We start from the raw sequence: 14,729 nt of genomic DNA, 5'->3' as shown, positions 1-14,729 counted from the left end.
CCTGAGCTTAATAACGAATAATGGGACAGTCCGACCAGTTCTAAAGCACGATTGCGAGGGAGGGCCCGTTAGCGACTGTTGTACATCTCCGCAGCAACACGTGTCGTAAAGCGCGTATTCTAGACGCGAAACAACGAGGGAGGTGTGGATGGTGGACCGGCGTGAACACGTGAGGGGGGAAACCCAGTAGCCTTTTCCACCGCTGCCGGAATAGTCCATTTTCATAATCGCGTAAAACAACAATGAACCGAACCAGGGGTGAGGTGACTTTGGAAGCGGAGGGATGCCAGATGAAAATGACCTCGCGAAGGAGGGGGGGGGGATCGGAAGAGGTCGAGATTTGGCCTCCGACGATGGGCCATCACCGGCTAAGTTGAATGACCCGGTTACCCGAGGTCGCTCACCTCTTTAACGGAGACACCTCGAGAGTGGGTCCCCGCGATCGCGCGCAGGCATCGCATCCTCCCCCGTCAATTGGTTTTGGGGCTTTCGGCTAAAATTGCGCTCAGCTGCTAGCTAGGCCGAAGGCGCGTACGTGGGTAAGGTTTACGCGTCGAAAAACCAGTAGATCCCTCTTAAGACATTCGCGCGATTCAATCTAATATTTACGAAAAGGCGGAGATTGGGGTAAAGTTTCCGCGCCAGTGAGTAAGTCGTCTCGTCTAGCTATGTTAGGACGAGACCCATTTTGAAAATTTGAAGTCGCGAGGGGGGATGACTTTGTTGTAAAGATTGCGGAATACGGGCGAAGGTTGTTAGAATCGGAGGAATCCATTCGACGAACTCCCCCCTTTTAGCGCTTTACTTCTGTATTCATATCCTTGACACAGAGACAGATTTTGTAGAGCAAAGGGTTAACGTATAATGTTGACTAATCATTTTACTCTACGCGACGAAAGAGTTAACGGGTAAAGTGAAAGAGTTAACGGGTAAAGCAAAAGAGTTAACGGTTAAATCGAAAGAGTTAAGGGTTTAACCGGGCATTTGGAAGCGTTCAAGAACAAACGGTCCCCGGTTAGAGAAAAATTAGGTCAAATCCGACGTTCTAAGGCCTTCTCTGTTATTTTCACACTCCATTTTCCAAAAATAAAACCGTGACCTAGGACATATCTTTGTTTGCTCATTGTTTTTGGTTCCGCGTTTTATCATCAAGGCTAGGGGGCCCTTCGAAGGAATTATGGATTTTTGACGTTTTTATTATTTATTAAGTAATGTCATTGGGGGGAGGGATAACATATTTTATCTAGACTTCCGACTGACTGGCATATAAAACTTAAAACAATGTGAATTTAATGGTAGGTGCTGAATTGAATTAGGGAAACGTACGCCTAAATGTTAGCTTCTCCATGAACACGGGTGTATTACTCACAAGTATGACGTTAGGCGTTAGTCCATTTTTACATTAATTTTAATTTTATATCAATTTTAATTAATTTTAATTTACATTAAAACAAATAAATATATTAATCAACTGTTGAAATACTCCCAAAAAATTTTAATTATGGGATTATTAAATTTTAATTAACTTTCGAAGAAACCTTAATTAGATAAATTTCAACTAAAATCAATGGTAGAATAAAATTGTTAAAACTCAATCAAGAATAAATTTAATCGTGGAATTAAAGTAATATTAATTTCATTTTAACTTAATGCAATGGTATAATAAAGTTATTTAAACTCCTCCCAAAATAATTTAAATCCCGAAATTAATACATTTCTAGTTTCTTTTCTAGGAAACTTTAATTATATAAATAAATTGCAACTTAAATTTTCGGTAGCAAATATGAAATTTCAAAAATAAACTACCAAATTAAACTTCCGATAGTATTTACGAAATCGGCCGCGAGATGTCGGGTAATAACGAAGGAAAATCGTAGAGGGAGAAATCGTTGTCCTTGAATAGAAAAGTAACGGTTTTTATCTGGGGGAAGAACTTTCGTTTCGACTTTTTATCTGGATTTTTCCCCGTTCGAAGGAGAGAGCGGGGGAAGCTCCGCGCGAGTGGACTCGAATTCAAGATCATAAGAAGGGAAAACTGGCGAATGGGTGAAAGCGGGAAAAGACGCCTTCAAGTACAATGGCGGCCCAGAAATAGGTCAAATTGACTCGGCGAAGGGCAGACGTCCGCGCGTAGACTTTCGCTATCTCCGCTCCGAGCTCGAATCTGGAGCAACGCGAGGAACTGAGCAGGAAGCGACGCGTTCGACGAAGGGGGAAAATAAACCAAGGATCCGCGATTCGCTCTCCGCAAGAGGAACACGCGAAAGCCACTACAAGGAACAAGCATTTTTAGCCTCTTTCCCTAGAGACATGCGCTAGTCCATTCTCGATTGCTTTACGGGCGTTTAATCCGCCTCTTTATTTTACAAAGAGCCACGTAGCGGCCAACGTGATAAGTTCATAAATTACAAGATTTTCCTTTGCTAAGCAGACGATTTGATGTTATAAACACAAAGCGTTAAACTACGAATTATTATTTTTATAATTAATTTATTAATTCCGGGTCTCATGAGAGTTATTATTACTATAGACATAAGTAACATAATTATGAGGAATAAAAACGACTTCGTTATATTTGCATATTTAATAAAACAATTGATGATATTTATATATTTCACCTTGGGCATATTTAACCACTAAACTAAACGTTGATTGTGCAAATTGTTCTGGCTAATTGTCCCCAAAATTTGTACAAACTCTCATTCTCTCTCGTAAGACACGAATGCACAACATGAGCTTAATCAAATTAGAAAACAATAAAAAACAGTGGTGTACCATTGATTAATAAATTTTATAAACTCACTACAGTAGGCGCTTAAATAAATCTTACTAAAAAGAAATCGCCAAGAAGTAATATTTCCGAGAGCCAGGACCCGCAAGTTATAGTTTATATAGTGCTTGTTGAAATAATGGAAACGTTTCAACTGTAAACAGAACGTCGTGTTTTTGCCAAGGCTTAATATGTCAAAAAAAGGCTACCTGGTTAAAAGGGAACGCTTGTTGCTGCCGTAAAATTTAAAAATTTCCATTATTTTAACAAGCACTATATAAACAGTGACTTGCAGGCGAGGGGCTGATCACTCCGCGTAATTGGTGTACAGAGCCGTACCTTTGACTGTACTAATGGGATTACGCGTAATCTTTGAAGTCCCTGCCTTTGGCAGTGGTAATCTTAGCGTAATCCGGTGTACAGACTTTCTAAGAGTGGTTAGCCCCTCGCTTGCAGGTACTGGCTCTCGGAAATATTACTTCTGGGCGATTTCCTTGGAGGATGATTTATTAACTAAATGTTTAAACTTCTCCGTTAGCAAATACATTTCAAACATGCACAATAATATAAAAATAACTCCGAATTATAAAACGAGGAGTATAATCAATTAATAAATAGCAAAAACTTTAATATATGCTTAAAAACGAAAAGAAGTGTGAATTATGGCGACTGGACTATTCCATTTTCCCCACCAAAAACGGGGGTGAAATGGTATAGCATCCCGAACACAGCCGTCCTCAAAGCGAATGGGGAGCTCCGTAACCAGGGGTAACCCCCAACCGCCTTTCACCTGGCCGTAGTCTCGCTCTTGGCGGTGGCGGAGGGGGTAGAGACGGCGTAGGGGAGGAAAACATCGGGATCCTTGAGTTCAAATCTCTCCCCTTCACCTTAGCCGGATACGACGATTTACCCTAGAGGTAGCCTTGCGATAGACTCGATCTTCCTACTCTACCTGGCCAAAGACCTTCGAGCCACAATTGAGGAGCGAAAGGGTTGAAATACACCTTCCGTACGTTGAGAGCGGCGAAGGGGCCCCTGTAATTCACCTCTACCTTCATACAGACGCCTCGCGCTACCTTGAAAAACGTGAAAAGGGCCGCTCAGCCGCGCCACGGACGCCAGTATATCTAGTTTAAAGGTTACCTTACAAGTGTAGTGAGGCTAAAGAGATTTTACCCCAGCCCTGCCTTTGATACAACTGCCAAATTGAATGAACCTTGAAACGAATCGGAGAGAGGTAGCGCTTCGAATTAAAGTGGGTTTTGGCCGCACTATTTTCTCGGTATTCATCTCGTAGGAACTTTGATAGTGGTAGCTAGTCTTTACTCAGTCAGCGCCTTCTATAGAACTGTCATGTTCAATAAACCTCGCAGGGGCGTAGGAGCCAGGGTGAGGCAAGGGGGGCAATGCCCCTCCATAGAAATTTGCTGGGAGGGGCAACTAATGTTATTGCCCCCTCCAACTTTTTGGTCAGTTGAAATCTTCAAAAGGCTCAAATTCTCATTTTAAAAACATAAAAAACTTATAGAACCTCAACTGTGTTTAAATTTCAGTCTTTTCCCGCCAATTTACATAGTAGTAAAATGTACACGTGCATTCGGAAAAGCTACACTCCATTAAAAATTCAAAACCATTCTCCAGACCAATTTTGGTTTCTCTTTGCCCCCTCCAACTTCTAGAACGTTCCTACGCCCCTGAAACCTCGAATAGTGTGCTTCCACTTTCACGCGATGGCTTTGGACTAGTTCAGCCATTAATACACAGATGGCACTGCGACATTAATTTTAAAAAAGCTCTCAGATGAGTCAGATCTGCTAATATAAATTTCGAAAATTGTTCTACGTTTCGTCTGTTAAAACGTTTTCTTTGCAGAGTAATTAACTAGATTTTAGATATTACCTTCTTGATAATATATTGTGAATAAACGTTACCTCCTTAGTAATATAATGTGTATAACTTTTACCTCCTTGATAATATAATGTGAATAAACATTACCTCCTTAGTAATATAATGTGTATAACCTTTACCTCCTTGATAATATAATGTGAATAAACTTTACCTCCTTGATAAAATAATGTGTATAACTTTTACCTCCTTGATAATATAATGTGAATAAACTTTACCTCCTTGATAATATAATGTGAATAAACTTTACCTCCTTGATAATATAATGTGAATAAACTTTACCTCCTTGATAAAATAATGTGTATAACTTTTACCTCCTTGATAATATAATGTGAATAAACTTTACCTCATTGATAATATAATGTGAATAAACTTTACCTCCTTAATAATATAATGTGAATAAACTTTACCTCATTGATAATATAATGTGAATAAACTCTACCTCCTTGATAATATAATGTGTATAACTTTTACCTTCATGATAATATAATGTGAATAAACTTTACCTCCTTGATAATGTAAAGTTAATATACTTTACCTCCTTGATAATATAATGTGAATAAACTTTACCTCCTTAATAATATAATGTGAATAAACTTTACCTAATACTTGATAAATTCATTTTAAATTTTCGAAATTTGCAAGACCATTCGTATCGAAAAGGGAAATCACGGTACTGTTACACGTACAATAGTGAATCTTTATAAGGATTAAGTGTTTCATCAGTTAACTTGAAAAAGTGGGGAAAGACCTTTATTGTTGAAAGGGACCCGGGTCGAGGGGTGTGATACATAATAGAATGTTTTTTCTTGTCAAGGAAAGGAACTCTCCTTACATCGGGCCCTAAAAAAATGCGTATCGACCCGCGAAAGAAAGAGAAAGCAAAATAGCGGGGATAGAGTGGCAAATAATCGTCGGGAGTGGAGTGGGGTCGCCGTGGACGAGGGAGGTCAGGAACCCCGCGAAGGCCGGGACCCGCTTTCTCCCCGTCTCACGACCTCGTCGTCGGCGACCCGGCGAACTTTCGACCTTGGACGCCGCTAATCGCGGTCTCTTCCCCGCCGGAAGAGTCCTTGAGACCGTAGAAATAGGGAGCGTACCGTGGCAGCCGACCTTCGAAGGTCCTCCCCCGGCTCGAGAGCGACTCCCACGCCGCCCCAACAGTCCGCCCGGAGGGGTTGAGACCGAAATGTGCCGAGGTTACGGGACACTTTTTCGACTCTTCTTCAGGATGGGAGTAGAACGATCCCCCGTTTTCGGAAAGTGAGACGGTTACGACATCGCGGGGATGGCGTGAGGGAGGCGTAGGTGGATGTTCTAGCTCTAGGTGAAAGGAGAGCGTTAAAAAAGTCGACGGCTTCCCCTCTTTATACGCTCGATATGAGGGGTAGTTGCATTGCCAGGGGGAGACGTGTTGCGTGTGGAAGCCGATAAAAAGGCGCTACCTGTTTTCAACATTTTATTTTTTGCCTTTTATTTTATTTTGAGAACTGTTTAGCGACGATGAAATTTACCCTTATTAACTTTATTCGTAAAATTTTCATAAAGTGTGTATATATTATGCATATATTTTAATAAAGTTTACATTTGATGAGTTTTAGCATAGACTAAGAAATGTTAACATTTCTTAGTCTATGGTTTTAGCATCCTCGAAAATTTACATTAGTGATCTTTGAAGACAAATTAAGTTTTGATTTTGGAGTCTAGACGTTTGAACTGACATAGCAAACGACTTTTAGTGAAATATTTCCTTTTTACATTTCGTAACTAATTTAGGAAATAAACTAATGATATAATATAATATAATATTTTAATAACATTAATTGAGGTTTATTTTTTATAATTTAAACAAATATTGGTTTAATTAAGGTTCATAATTAAACATAAAATATACATTTAACGCCAAGTTGAACTATCGTTGAAATATTTTTCCTTTTATATTCGTAAATGAAATCTTAACACGCAAATTCCTAATTAATTTGAAACCCCTTAAACCCGTAAATAAGGGTATCGGATTAGGCCATGGAAATCAACACATCAGTCTACAAACCCATATGCAAAGTGTGTATTTAGTTCAGATATTAGACATGGTTTAATTTTGATAGCAGCGCGTGTAAACTAGTTTACAAGGTAAAATATCTAACACAATAATCCCGAAACACAATTCAAATTTTATTTGGCGACGGAGCGTGCCACATTCACCGAAATAAACTCCCAGTTCCAGCCCCGCTAACATATTGGCCTACTATAACACTTGATACCGAACGCCGCCGCATTCTCTATATACCCACTTTTGACTAAATTAAAAATAAAGGCGTGAATCTAGTTCGATGCCATTGTCAAAAAACGTAACGCGGTGACTATAGGTCAGTGGCCCGGGTCCTAGAAACCAATAAACCCACAAGTCGCGGACTTAAAATTAAGAAAAAAATGCCTTCTCAAAAACGGTGGAACAAAGTCAACAGTTCAACTTCTTTTAAAAGTGTTATAAGGATAGCGGCGTTTGGGCCGCGAAATTTAGACTACTAGGTATTCAGGTAAACAAAATAAGGGGTAATAGACACTGAAATTCGGTCAGGGGTGCAACTAACGGTTCGCCGAGGTGTATTTCTGTAATATGTGTCAACGCTTTACGCTCTACAAATCTATAAATCTAATTTATATAAACTTGAGTAACTCCTCAAGTTCGTTTCGTACAATGCGACCGAACGAGTTTATTATTAAAGTCAGGGGGGTTTTTCTCGTTTAAGAGTCAAGGAAACATTGACGGTTTTAAAAGAATAAAGTAGGATACAATGTCATTTTTTACAGACCATTTTCTTTTAAATAGACGCGGTTTCTTTTCACTCTAATTATTGCTCCCATAAACTCGGTTAAACGCGACGTAAGGCCATCTCGTTCGAAGAATGTCTTGTATCCGGTTAAAACGTCGATTTTCACCTTGGGAATTCGCGGAGCCTATATTTTGGACATTGGAAGCACAGTACCCTACTATGGACGACCCTGGGACGCTCTCTTTTGACCTACATCCCCCGTAATTCGACCTACATAGTCTCGTCGGTCTACAGGAACATCCTGTCCGCGAAGCCAAGCTGCTCCCGACCAAGCGTTGCCCTCCAACCCCCTCCTATCCCCTCCGTTCGTCGAGTTTATCAATAAAGTGTATATCGTTTGAACAACCCCCTCTCCCGTGTAGGACTTATACCTATGGGGAATTCATAATAACAAAAGGATGAGCAGCTTGGGTGATGCCATATGATCGTCGCTATGGAGACGGGATGGTTTCATTAGCCTAGTCCGAGGGTGGCGTCGATAGATCATCCCTCAGGTTTTCTTGGTAGACGAAGATGGACCTTACCTACCGAAAGTTGGGCTACACCGCATCACAGCTGAGCAGACCCCGGGAAAACGGGACCTTTTAAGTTTATGGGCCATTATTACGACATATCGCATTAAAAGCTAAACCCTATGGGTTTTTTTCTGAAAATATTTGGGTTTATCAGACTATTTTTAACGTTTGTTGTGTATTGCATTACAATTTGACGCGTTTTGTAAACATTCGCGCTTTTAGCGAATGTATTGCTATTGGCATGGATTATCGTGAGTAACACAATTATTTTATTTATGTTATTATACTATAATATTAAACAATTTATTAAAATACATAATAATTTATGGTTTGCAGGTACCGAAAGAATATAATTTTGGAAAATTCAGATGAAACGTGGTATATTTTTTCTTGGAACGCAAATCAGGTTTTTAAAATCGCGCTTGTCTGGTTTTATCCAAATTTACCTATGTAAAAATTTTACCTACTGTTTTTTTTATGTAAATTGTTATAAATTTTTTTCTATAAGTGTAGTTTGTACAATATTATATTATAAATAAACCACCATTTTGACCCAAAGATGTCGATAAATATGATCTGGCCTTGTAAACTTGCATTATTGCGTGGTTTTGTTTCACGCGAAAAGTTATATTGTCCGCGATGAACCGTAAATCGGGTATTGAAAAGAAAATAAATTAAATTTTACCAAAAATAACCATCTCTGCCGGGATTCGAACCCGGGACCTTTGGATTAGAAGTCCAATGTGCTATCCACTACACTACAGAGACCCGGAGGGGGGAGGCTAACGGCTAGAGCTCTATACTGCAGCCACATTGGGAGGATCCCATAAAATTTCCTCCTTCACGGTAAAAATCAAGCAAGTTTAAAAACTTCTTTTTGGAGGCAAACGAGTTTCAAATGTTTAATAATAGCAATGTCTTAATAATGTTAACATATTAATAAAAAAAACTAAAAAGTATTAAATTTAAGTATAGAATCAGACTTATTTAAAAGTAGGCAAACATTTATTTAGAATTTCTTCCACAAGTCAAGTATTTCGACTTCCTATGATTTAGCTCTCACCTATATTTTGTTAACCAAACTCATGAGATTTGTTTTTCTATAACGCTGTTATGATTTTTCTAGGATGACAAAAACTCATAAGTCAAGTAATATAATATGCCAATTTGTTAACCAATAATGTAAAAATACTGAAGGGGAAAACTATTTATTTAGTATTTTTAATAAACAAGGCAACAGTACATATTTATTTCTGTTTAGATCGCAATAAATTATAGCCCTTAGGTTTAAGTTTATTTTCTAATAACAAATTTCTTTCATTACGCTGTTGTTCTTCTATTTTCGGATAGTTTTCAGTGGCAAAATCTACTTCATGAAGAAGTTTCACCACTCTCTTCTGCAAATAAAATTTTATTATTATCAGTAGTATGGAGCGTAGCTTTTACAAGATAATTATTCATCTAATTTTGGTGTCTAAGGCCTCTGGCCAACACTATAAGTTTGTTCTAAAAAAAAAACGTTTCATCTAACAACACTGTAATATCATTTGCTTGAAACATGTACCTTCGGATGCTTCTGTTGATTTTTAATAATAAAATAATATAGGGAAAAGTACTTCAGATAGTGATTTTTATTACAGAGATAAAATATGATTTTATTTATTATTAACTATAAAGATCTACGGAGTGTAATGTTTACATTTTAAACCTCAAGTTTGGTAATAAAAGTTTTAAATTTTAGTGGACACATTCGTGGTTTGCTATACATTCAAAACTGCTTATGATTGCAAAGGTTCATGGTTCATTTTAATACACTAAATGGATACTTTTATCATAATTTTATTTAATTGAAATTTTTTCAAATGTTATTTCCCTTACAGTTAATTCAATTTGTTTCAATCGTCTAGAATTTTGTCGAACACCCAAAGGAGCAGGTCTTCCATCTAAATTTAATTGTTACACAAAAATTACATTAATCATTAAATTTCTATTTTAAAATATTTTAAATATACCTAAGTAGGACCAATCGGGTAAATCAGTCAGGGGTCCATACTCATTGCCACATCTCGTCATGTTACGTCTAAAATTTAACATTTAATAAATTTTTTGTTCAATTTTCATAGACAATTCTTGCATACTTTTCTCTCCAAAAATTGTTATATGAACATGTAGATGATGTCGAAAAAAGACTGGCGCATATGGAATTAAACGTATTTGATGATAACTTTAAGGTACACCCTATAAATATGATTAAAAGAAAATGTAAATAAAAATATTGAAAATAAATATAAGCCTTGGTTATTATAAATACCGTACGTACGGAAATAACTAGGGAGGTTCATTTCTATAACAATACAATTCTTAAAAAGTAAAATTAATGTGTATTGTATTGCGTTATAACAATGAAAAACAGTGAAAAATACGTCAAAATATCATTTAAATTTCATAAGTTCCGACGATTTAGAGGTTAAATAGTTATAAAATACTTCGTTTGTCGAAACAGAGATGTCGCACTTTTCACATGGAGCCGCCATACGCCATTTTTAAATCGATGGGAGTGTGATTGGGAAAATGGGAAAATAGTAGTTAATTTTTTTTGGAAGATTAGTTACGTGGAGCTGTGGAAAATGAAAAAACCGGTTGTATTTTTTATCTTCTCTATTCATTTTCAAAACCTTTAAAAACAAACCACTTTAGCAACTGCTAAATAAGACATAATACCAAGGATTCTATATTTAAAATATAGAATCCTTGATAATACGGAGTCAAGGGGGGAAATAAAAAAACTATAGTTTGATTTGTAAATGCAGATGGCACTATATTGTATACGCACAGGACCTACAGGAATGGGAATTTAAATTATTGGTCAAAGGGGTTCGACCTGCTGTACCCTTTGTTCCTCCCCCCCTCGTGTCTCTGTGGCGCAGTGGATTTAGCGCGTTGGACTTCTAATCCAAAGGTCCCGGGTTCGAATCCCGGCAGAGATGACAGTGTTCACACTGTTTTTATCTTACAGCCAAGGCCCAGAAAGAAAAAAGTATTTTCCCATCAAATAAAATGTAGAAAAAAGTATTTTCCCATCAAATAAAATGTAGAAAAAAGTATTTTCCCATCAAATAAAATGTAGAAAAAAGTATTTTCCCATCAAATAAAATGTTAAGCGTTCTTAAAAAAAGGTTTTCTTAGGAATGTAAGTAAATCTTACTAACTGAATCAATATATTGATTGGTTGCGTTGTTCACAAAGCTATAGACATTTACGCATTTGTTTTTATTTTCTCAACCAAATTTTATAAGGCTTTAGTAAACTTGTAAAACTTTATGTACAAAATATGTATAATGTCTTGTAAAAAAATCCTAGAATGATTTGTTTTCTTTGTTGACCCATCTACCATGTGAAATGATATGATTCACAATTTAGTTTTCAATGAAGCCTGGTATAAAATATATTACTTCTTTGTACAATACAGGATCATAATTTTGGTAAAGTATAACAGTCCATTTCAAAAGTATATTATTTAGCTAATCAAAATGAATGGCAGAATAGACGATTACCCACGATACCTAGAATGGGAAAAAAATTATGAGTTTTAACAATTGTTACGTATAAAAAACTTCAGAATATACCAAAAACCCTGCAAATGATGTCATAAACCCTTCTTTTATTAATTCCCAAGCCCCTCCGAATTCCTCTTCGTCAATTTTTTGAAATGAATTGGAGTATATATAAATTACCACAGTATTGACGATACAAAACCTAGAACATATTCATCATTAAAAACTGAGAAATTAGAATGATATGCAATAATGGTTCACTTACAATATAATGGCTACAAGACCTTTTAATGGGATTACACCCCACACTAGACCTAATATAAAACCTAAAACTTGACGGGACCAATATATTATGTCCAAAAATTCGTCCTAAAAAAGGAATTAATTAAAAATAACTCGGTTGATTTTAATATCTGGTAGGCCTACCTTATCAGGCCATTGAGAACATGGAGTTATTGCCCTGCTCCAGACCGAGGCTTGGCCTAACTTTTTGTGAGTACCATTTCTATCGCTTTTTCTCTTTTGAGAAGAGGTAGACATAATCAATCTTCTAATTAAGAGGTTAATTTGACTGGTTAATGGTAAAATTCGAGTACATTGGGCTATAAAACGAATAAAATAGAGGTTTACTACTATGACTTCCCAAGTTCCCACAGCAACGTTGTAGCCGAAATTATAAATTATAATACGCAAATAGCGCCGCGTTGCGAGTGTAAACGTTTGCAAAGAGTTATATTTATCCGTTAGAGAATGGTGTCAGCGTTGCCAGATAGCCAAAATCAAATTATAGGCCCAAGGACTAAAAATTATAGATTTCCAGTTCAAATTATAGCAAACATTGTATTTGGCGGTAATTCCAATTTTGCATCGGATATACCACTGATGTTTGATAAAATTTCACTTTCAAATAAACCCATTGACGTATGGTAAAATAAAACCTTTTAAATAAAAACAAATAAAATATTAAAAATAATAAAAACACATTTATTCATCGCATTTGTCGGCTGCGATCCGAGAAATTCTTCGACGGTTAACGCTTACAGTAAGAGATTTTCAGATTATAGGATTTATAGGTCATCAATATCGAAAATCGGAAAAAACGCCCTATATAGTACACTGTTAAAATTATAGGACACCGAATATTTTGTGGCAAAATTATAGATCTTTCCTATAATTATAGGACGTCTGGCAACGCTGAATGGTGTATTATCTACCAATCATCCTATGCAAAGCCAAATATGCAATATAAACAGGTCTAATTATATTTTTTATAACAAATATGAGAACCCGGTAAATGTTTGACCCAAAGATATTTAAAGACCAGTTTTTTCACTTGGAAGGAAAGAAGACTCCTCGAATCATCCGTTGCTCAGTCTCTAGTGATGATTTGATGCGCTATCTACATATCCTTTTATTTTTAATGGGATTTAAAGAGTTGTGTAAAGATTCCTATGGAAGAAATGTACTGGATAATACGCTAGGGGAACATGTAGGGTAAACCGTCTCGTCCGTCTGTGTACAATAGAGCTACGTGTACAATCCTACACGTTTCCCCTTCGCGTTTTCTAGCGCGGGCTTAACTTGTCTATTATTATGTCAAAGAGATAGAGAGCCGACTGATAATAAGACCAGTTACGAAGATAGAATCCTGCCCTACACCCAAAAATACCGGAAATAGAAGTTGAAAACTATTTTGTTTGATGATGGATGTAGTTCCAGTTTCATCTCATGGTTTTATTTACCAAGTCTGTCTTTAGTCAAATGAAAAACAATAAACTTATATTTATTTTTGTACAAAATTTTCATAATGTATCACCTTTTAATTCGATGCAAAGCTTTCGCAAGCGTGTACTTTTTGTAATTAACTAAACAAATAAAATGTATTAAAATAATTCCACCAAAAACTATAAATTTGAGAATTCCAAATTGCATTGCCAAATGAGAATTTTTACTAACTGTTTCGATTGTAATTTGTTTAACACCGCCAAAGAACACAATACATTTATTAAGTATCTTTTAAATTTGGTCAAAACATCCGAAATAATTAAATAATCATGGTGAAGTAATCATTAGGCAAAATAAACACGCTCTTAGGGTATTGCGAGAATATTAGATAAAGTGAAAAACGATGAGAAAATGTTTCAAATGTAATTATATTAGGTGTATGTAAATTTTGTTTTATTAAAAAAACCGGCTTTTTTTTGTTTAAATTTTGAATTGAATAAGGAGTTACCAAATTCTGTTAGGAGCCTAGGGCTACTTAAGTTCTTAATCCAGCCCTGATGCAGTGGCGTAACTAGGAGGTTAATTTTTTTTTTCCAATTGGGTGCTTCCCCCCAACCAAAATCCTCGCTACACCACTGCCTTGATGAAGAATCATAATACTATTAATAATTAATAAATATTAACTATTAATAATTAATTATCCCTTCTCCAGTGAAAATGCAACCATCATAAATGAATAACACATAAATAGAGTAGTAGCACTCCGTAGCTTTGGCCAATGCCGCCATTTTGGTCGCAAATTTTTTATCTATAGGAAAGAGCATGGGTGACGTACTGAGATAAATATATTGCAAATGTTAAACGTAAGTATATGTAAATTAGTAAATAACTAGTTTAGTTTTTAAATTTTTCATAGTTAGTTGGAGTTATATGCGTCTTTTGAAAACTGCATAGACCCCGTTCATTTTTGGTGGCGTATAGGAATACTGATCTCGTCAGAGATCTACTTTAAAATTCTGGAAACATGTACCAAAGAATTATCAAATATCCGGGACATCTTTTTTTTTAAATCTCGCCTAATAAAGGTCGCGACAAAGGATTTGAGAGCGCGATTTGAAAAGTTTACGGAGCTAGACGGTTGAAAGGACTTGAGGGCATTGACTGAATTTTCAATCATTTTAATAATTACTCCCCATCTTATCCGATTTTAACGGAACACCCTGTCAAACTGGTTTCAAATGCTGATATAAGTCACCTTGGTTAGAAAGATCTACCCATCTAAGGGGGCAAATACGAAAAACAAGGTCAAATCTTTTTTTACTCCTTCTAACAAACACTCTAAAAACAGCCGTCCATTCCTCGGATACCGTTAATTTACGCAAGGGTGTCGTGGTCGAAGCACAGCGGTCCTAGAAACTGCTCCCCA

General features: G+C 36.5%; 2 protein-coding genes and 2 non-coding genes across 6 annotated transcripts; 1 reads left to right on the top strand and 3 right to left on the bottom strand.

The window, feature by feature from the left end:
- Positions 1-8,719: 8,719 nt before the first annotated feature.
- On the bottom strand, positions 8,720-8,792 carry TRNAR-UCU (transfer RNA arginine (anticodon UCU)). Its single transcript has one exon. It is a non-coding gene; the product is annotated as a tRNA-Arg (tRNA).
- Positions 8,793-9,248: 456 nt separating this feature from the next.
- mRpL52 (mitochondrial ribosomal protein L52) lies at positions 9,249-10,594 on the bottom strand. Of its 2 annotated transcripts, none has more exons than XM_090170143.1 (5): positions 10,336-10,594; positions 10,163-10,262; positions 10,037-10,104; positions 9,903-9,967; positions 9,249-9,421 (listed from the first exon to the last, which is right to left on the bottom strand). In XM_090170143.1, exons 1-5 carry the CDS (start codon positions 10,364-10,366, stop codon positions 9,272-9,274), a joined length of 414 nt encoding a protein of 137 aa, XP_090026269.1. In that variant the 5' UTR covers positions 10,367-10,594; the 3' UTR covers positions 9,249-9,271. The 2 variants fall into 2 exon arrangements, with proteins under 2 accessions (XP_090026269.1, XP_090026270.1); XM_090170144.1 differs by having other exon boundaries at positions 9,252-9,421; positions 10,345-10,590.
- Positions 10,595-10,936: 342 nt separating this feature from the next.
- Positions 10,937-11,011, top strand: TRNAR-UCU (transfer RNA arginine (anticodon UCU)). The gene has a single exon. It is a non-coding gene; the product is annotated as a tRNA-Arg (tRNA).
- Positions 11,012-11,439: 428 nt separating this feature from the next.
- LOC149951871 (GEL complex subunit OPTI) lies at positions 11,440-12,295 on the bottom strand. 2 transcript variants are annotated; one of them, XM_090170142.1, is made up of 5 exons: positions 12,209-12,295; positions 12,005-12,128; positions 11,844-11,947; positions 11,651-11,780; positions 11,440-11,587 (listed from the first exon to the last, which is right to left on the bottom strand). In XM_090170142.1, exons 2-5 carry the CDS (start codon positions 12,116-12,118, stop codon positions 11,546-11,548), a joined length of 390 nt encoding a protein of 129 aa, XP_090026268.1. In that variant the 5' UTR covers positions 12,119-12,128; positions 12,209-12,295; the 3' UTR covers positions 11,440-11,545. The 2 variants fall into 2 exon arrangements, with proteins under 2 accessions (XP_090026268.1, XP_090026267.1); XM_090170141.1 differs by having other exon boundaries at positions 12,005-12,269.
- Between the last annotated feature and the right edge of the window lie 2,434 nt (positions 12,296-14,729).

The sequence above is a fragment of the Leiobunum rupestre genome, chromosome 3 (assembly GCF_980474605.1).
Source record: "Leiobunum rupestre chromosome 3, qqLeiRupe1.1.hap1, whole genome shotgun sequence".
NCBI lineage: Eukaryota > Metazoa > Arthropoda > Arachnida > Opiliones > Sclerosomatidae > Leiobunum > Leiobunum rupestre.
The sequence above is the reverse complement of the archived record's forward strand: the minus strand, read 5'-3'. Positions and strand labels throughout refer to the sequence as shown.

What these genes read in the sequence shown, in the direction of transcription:
- mRpL52 (XM_090170143.1), bottom strand. Translation starts at nt 10,366, where the DNA reads ATGAACCTCCCTAGTTATTTCCGTACGTACG. An exon ending in TAGTTATTTCCGTACGTACG is followed by an intron (nt 10,263 to 10,335) that starts GTATTTATAATA and finishes TCATATTTATAG; the next exon opens with GGTGTACCTTAAAGTTATCA. An exon ending in TGAAACAAATTGAATTAACT is followed by an intron (nt 9,422 to 9,902) that starts GTAAGGGAAATA and finishes TTTTATTTGCAG; the next exon opens with AAGAGAGTGGTGAAACTTCT.
- LOC149951871 (XM_090170142.1), bottom strand. Translation starts at nt 12,118, where the DNA reads ATGTCTACCTCTTCTCAAAAGAGAAAAAGCGATAGAAATGGTACTCAC. An exon ending in GTTCTCAATGGCCTGATAAG is followed by an intron (nt 11,948 to 12,004) that starts GTAGGCCTACCA and finishes TTCCTTTTTTAG; the next exon opens with GACGAATTTTTGGACATAAT. An exon ending in GGTCTTGTAGCCATTATATT is followed by an intron (nt 11,781 to 11,843) that starts GTAAGTGAACCA and finishes AATATGTTCTAG; the next exon opens with GTTTTGTATCGTCAATACTG.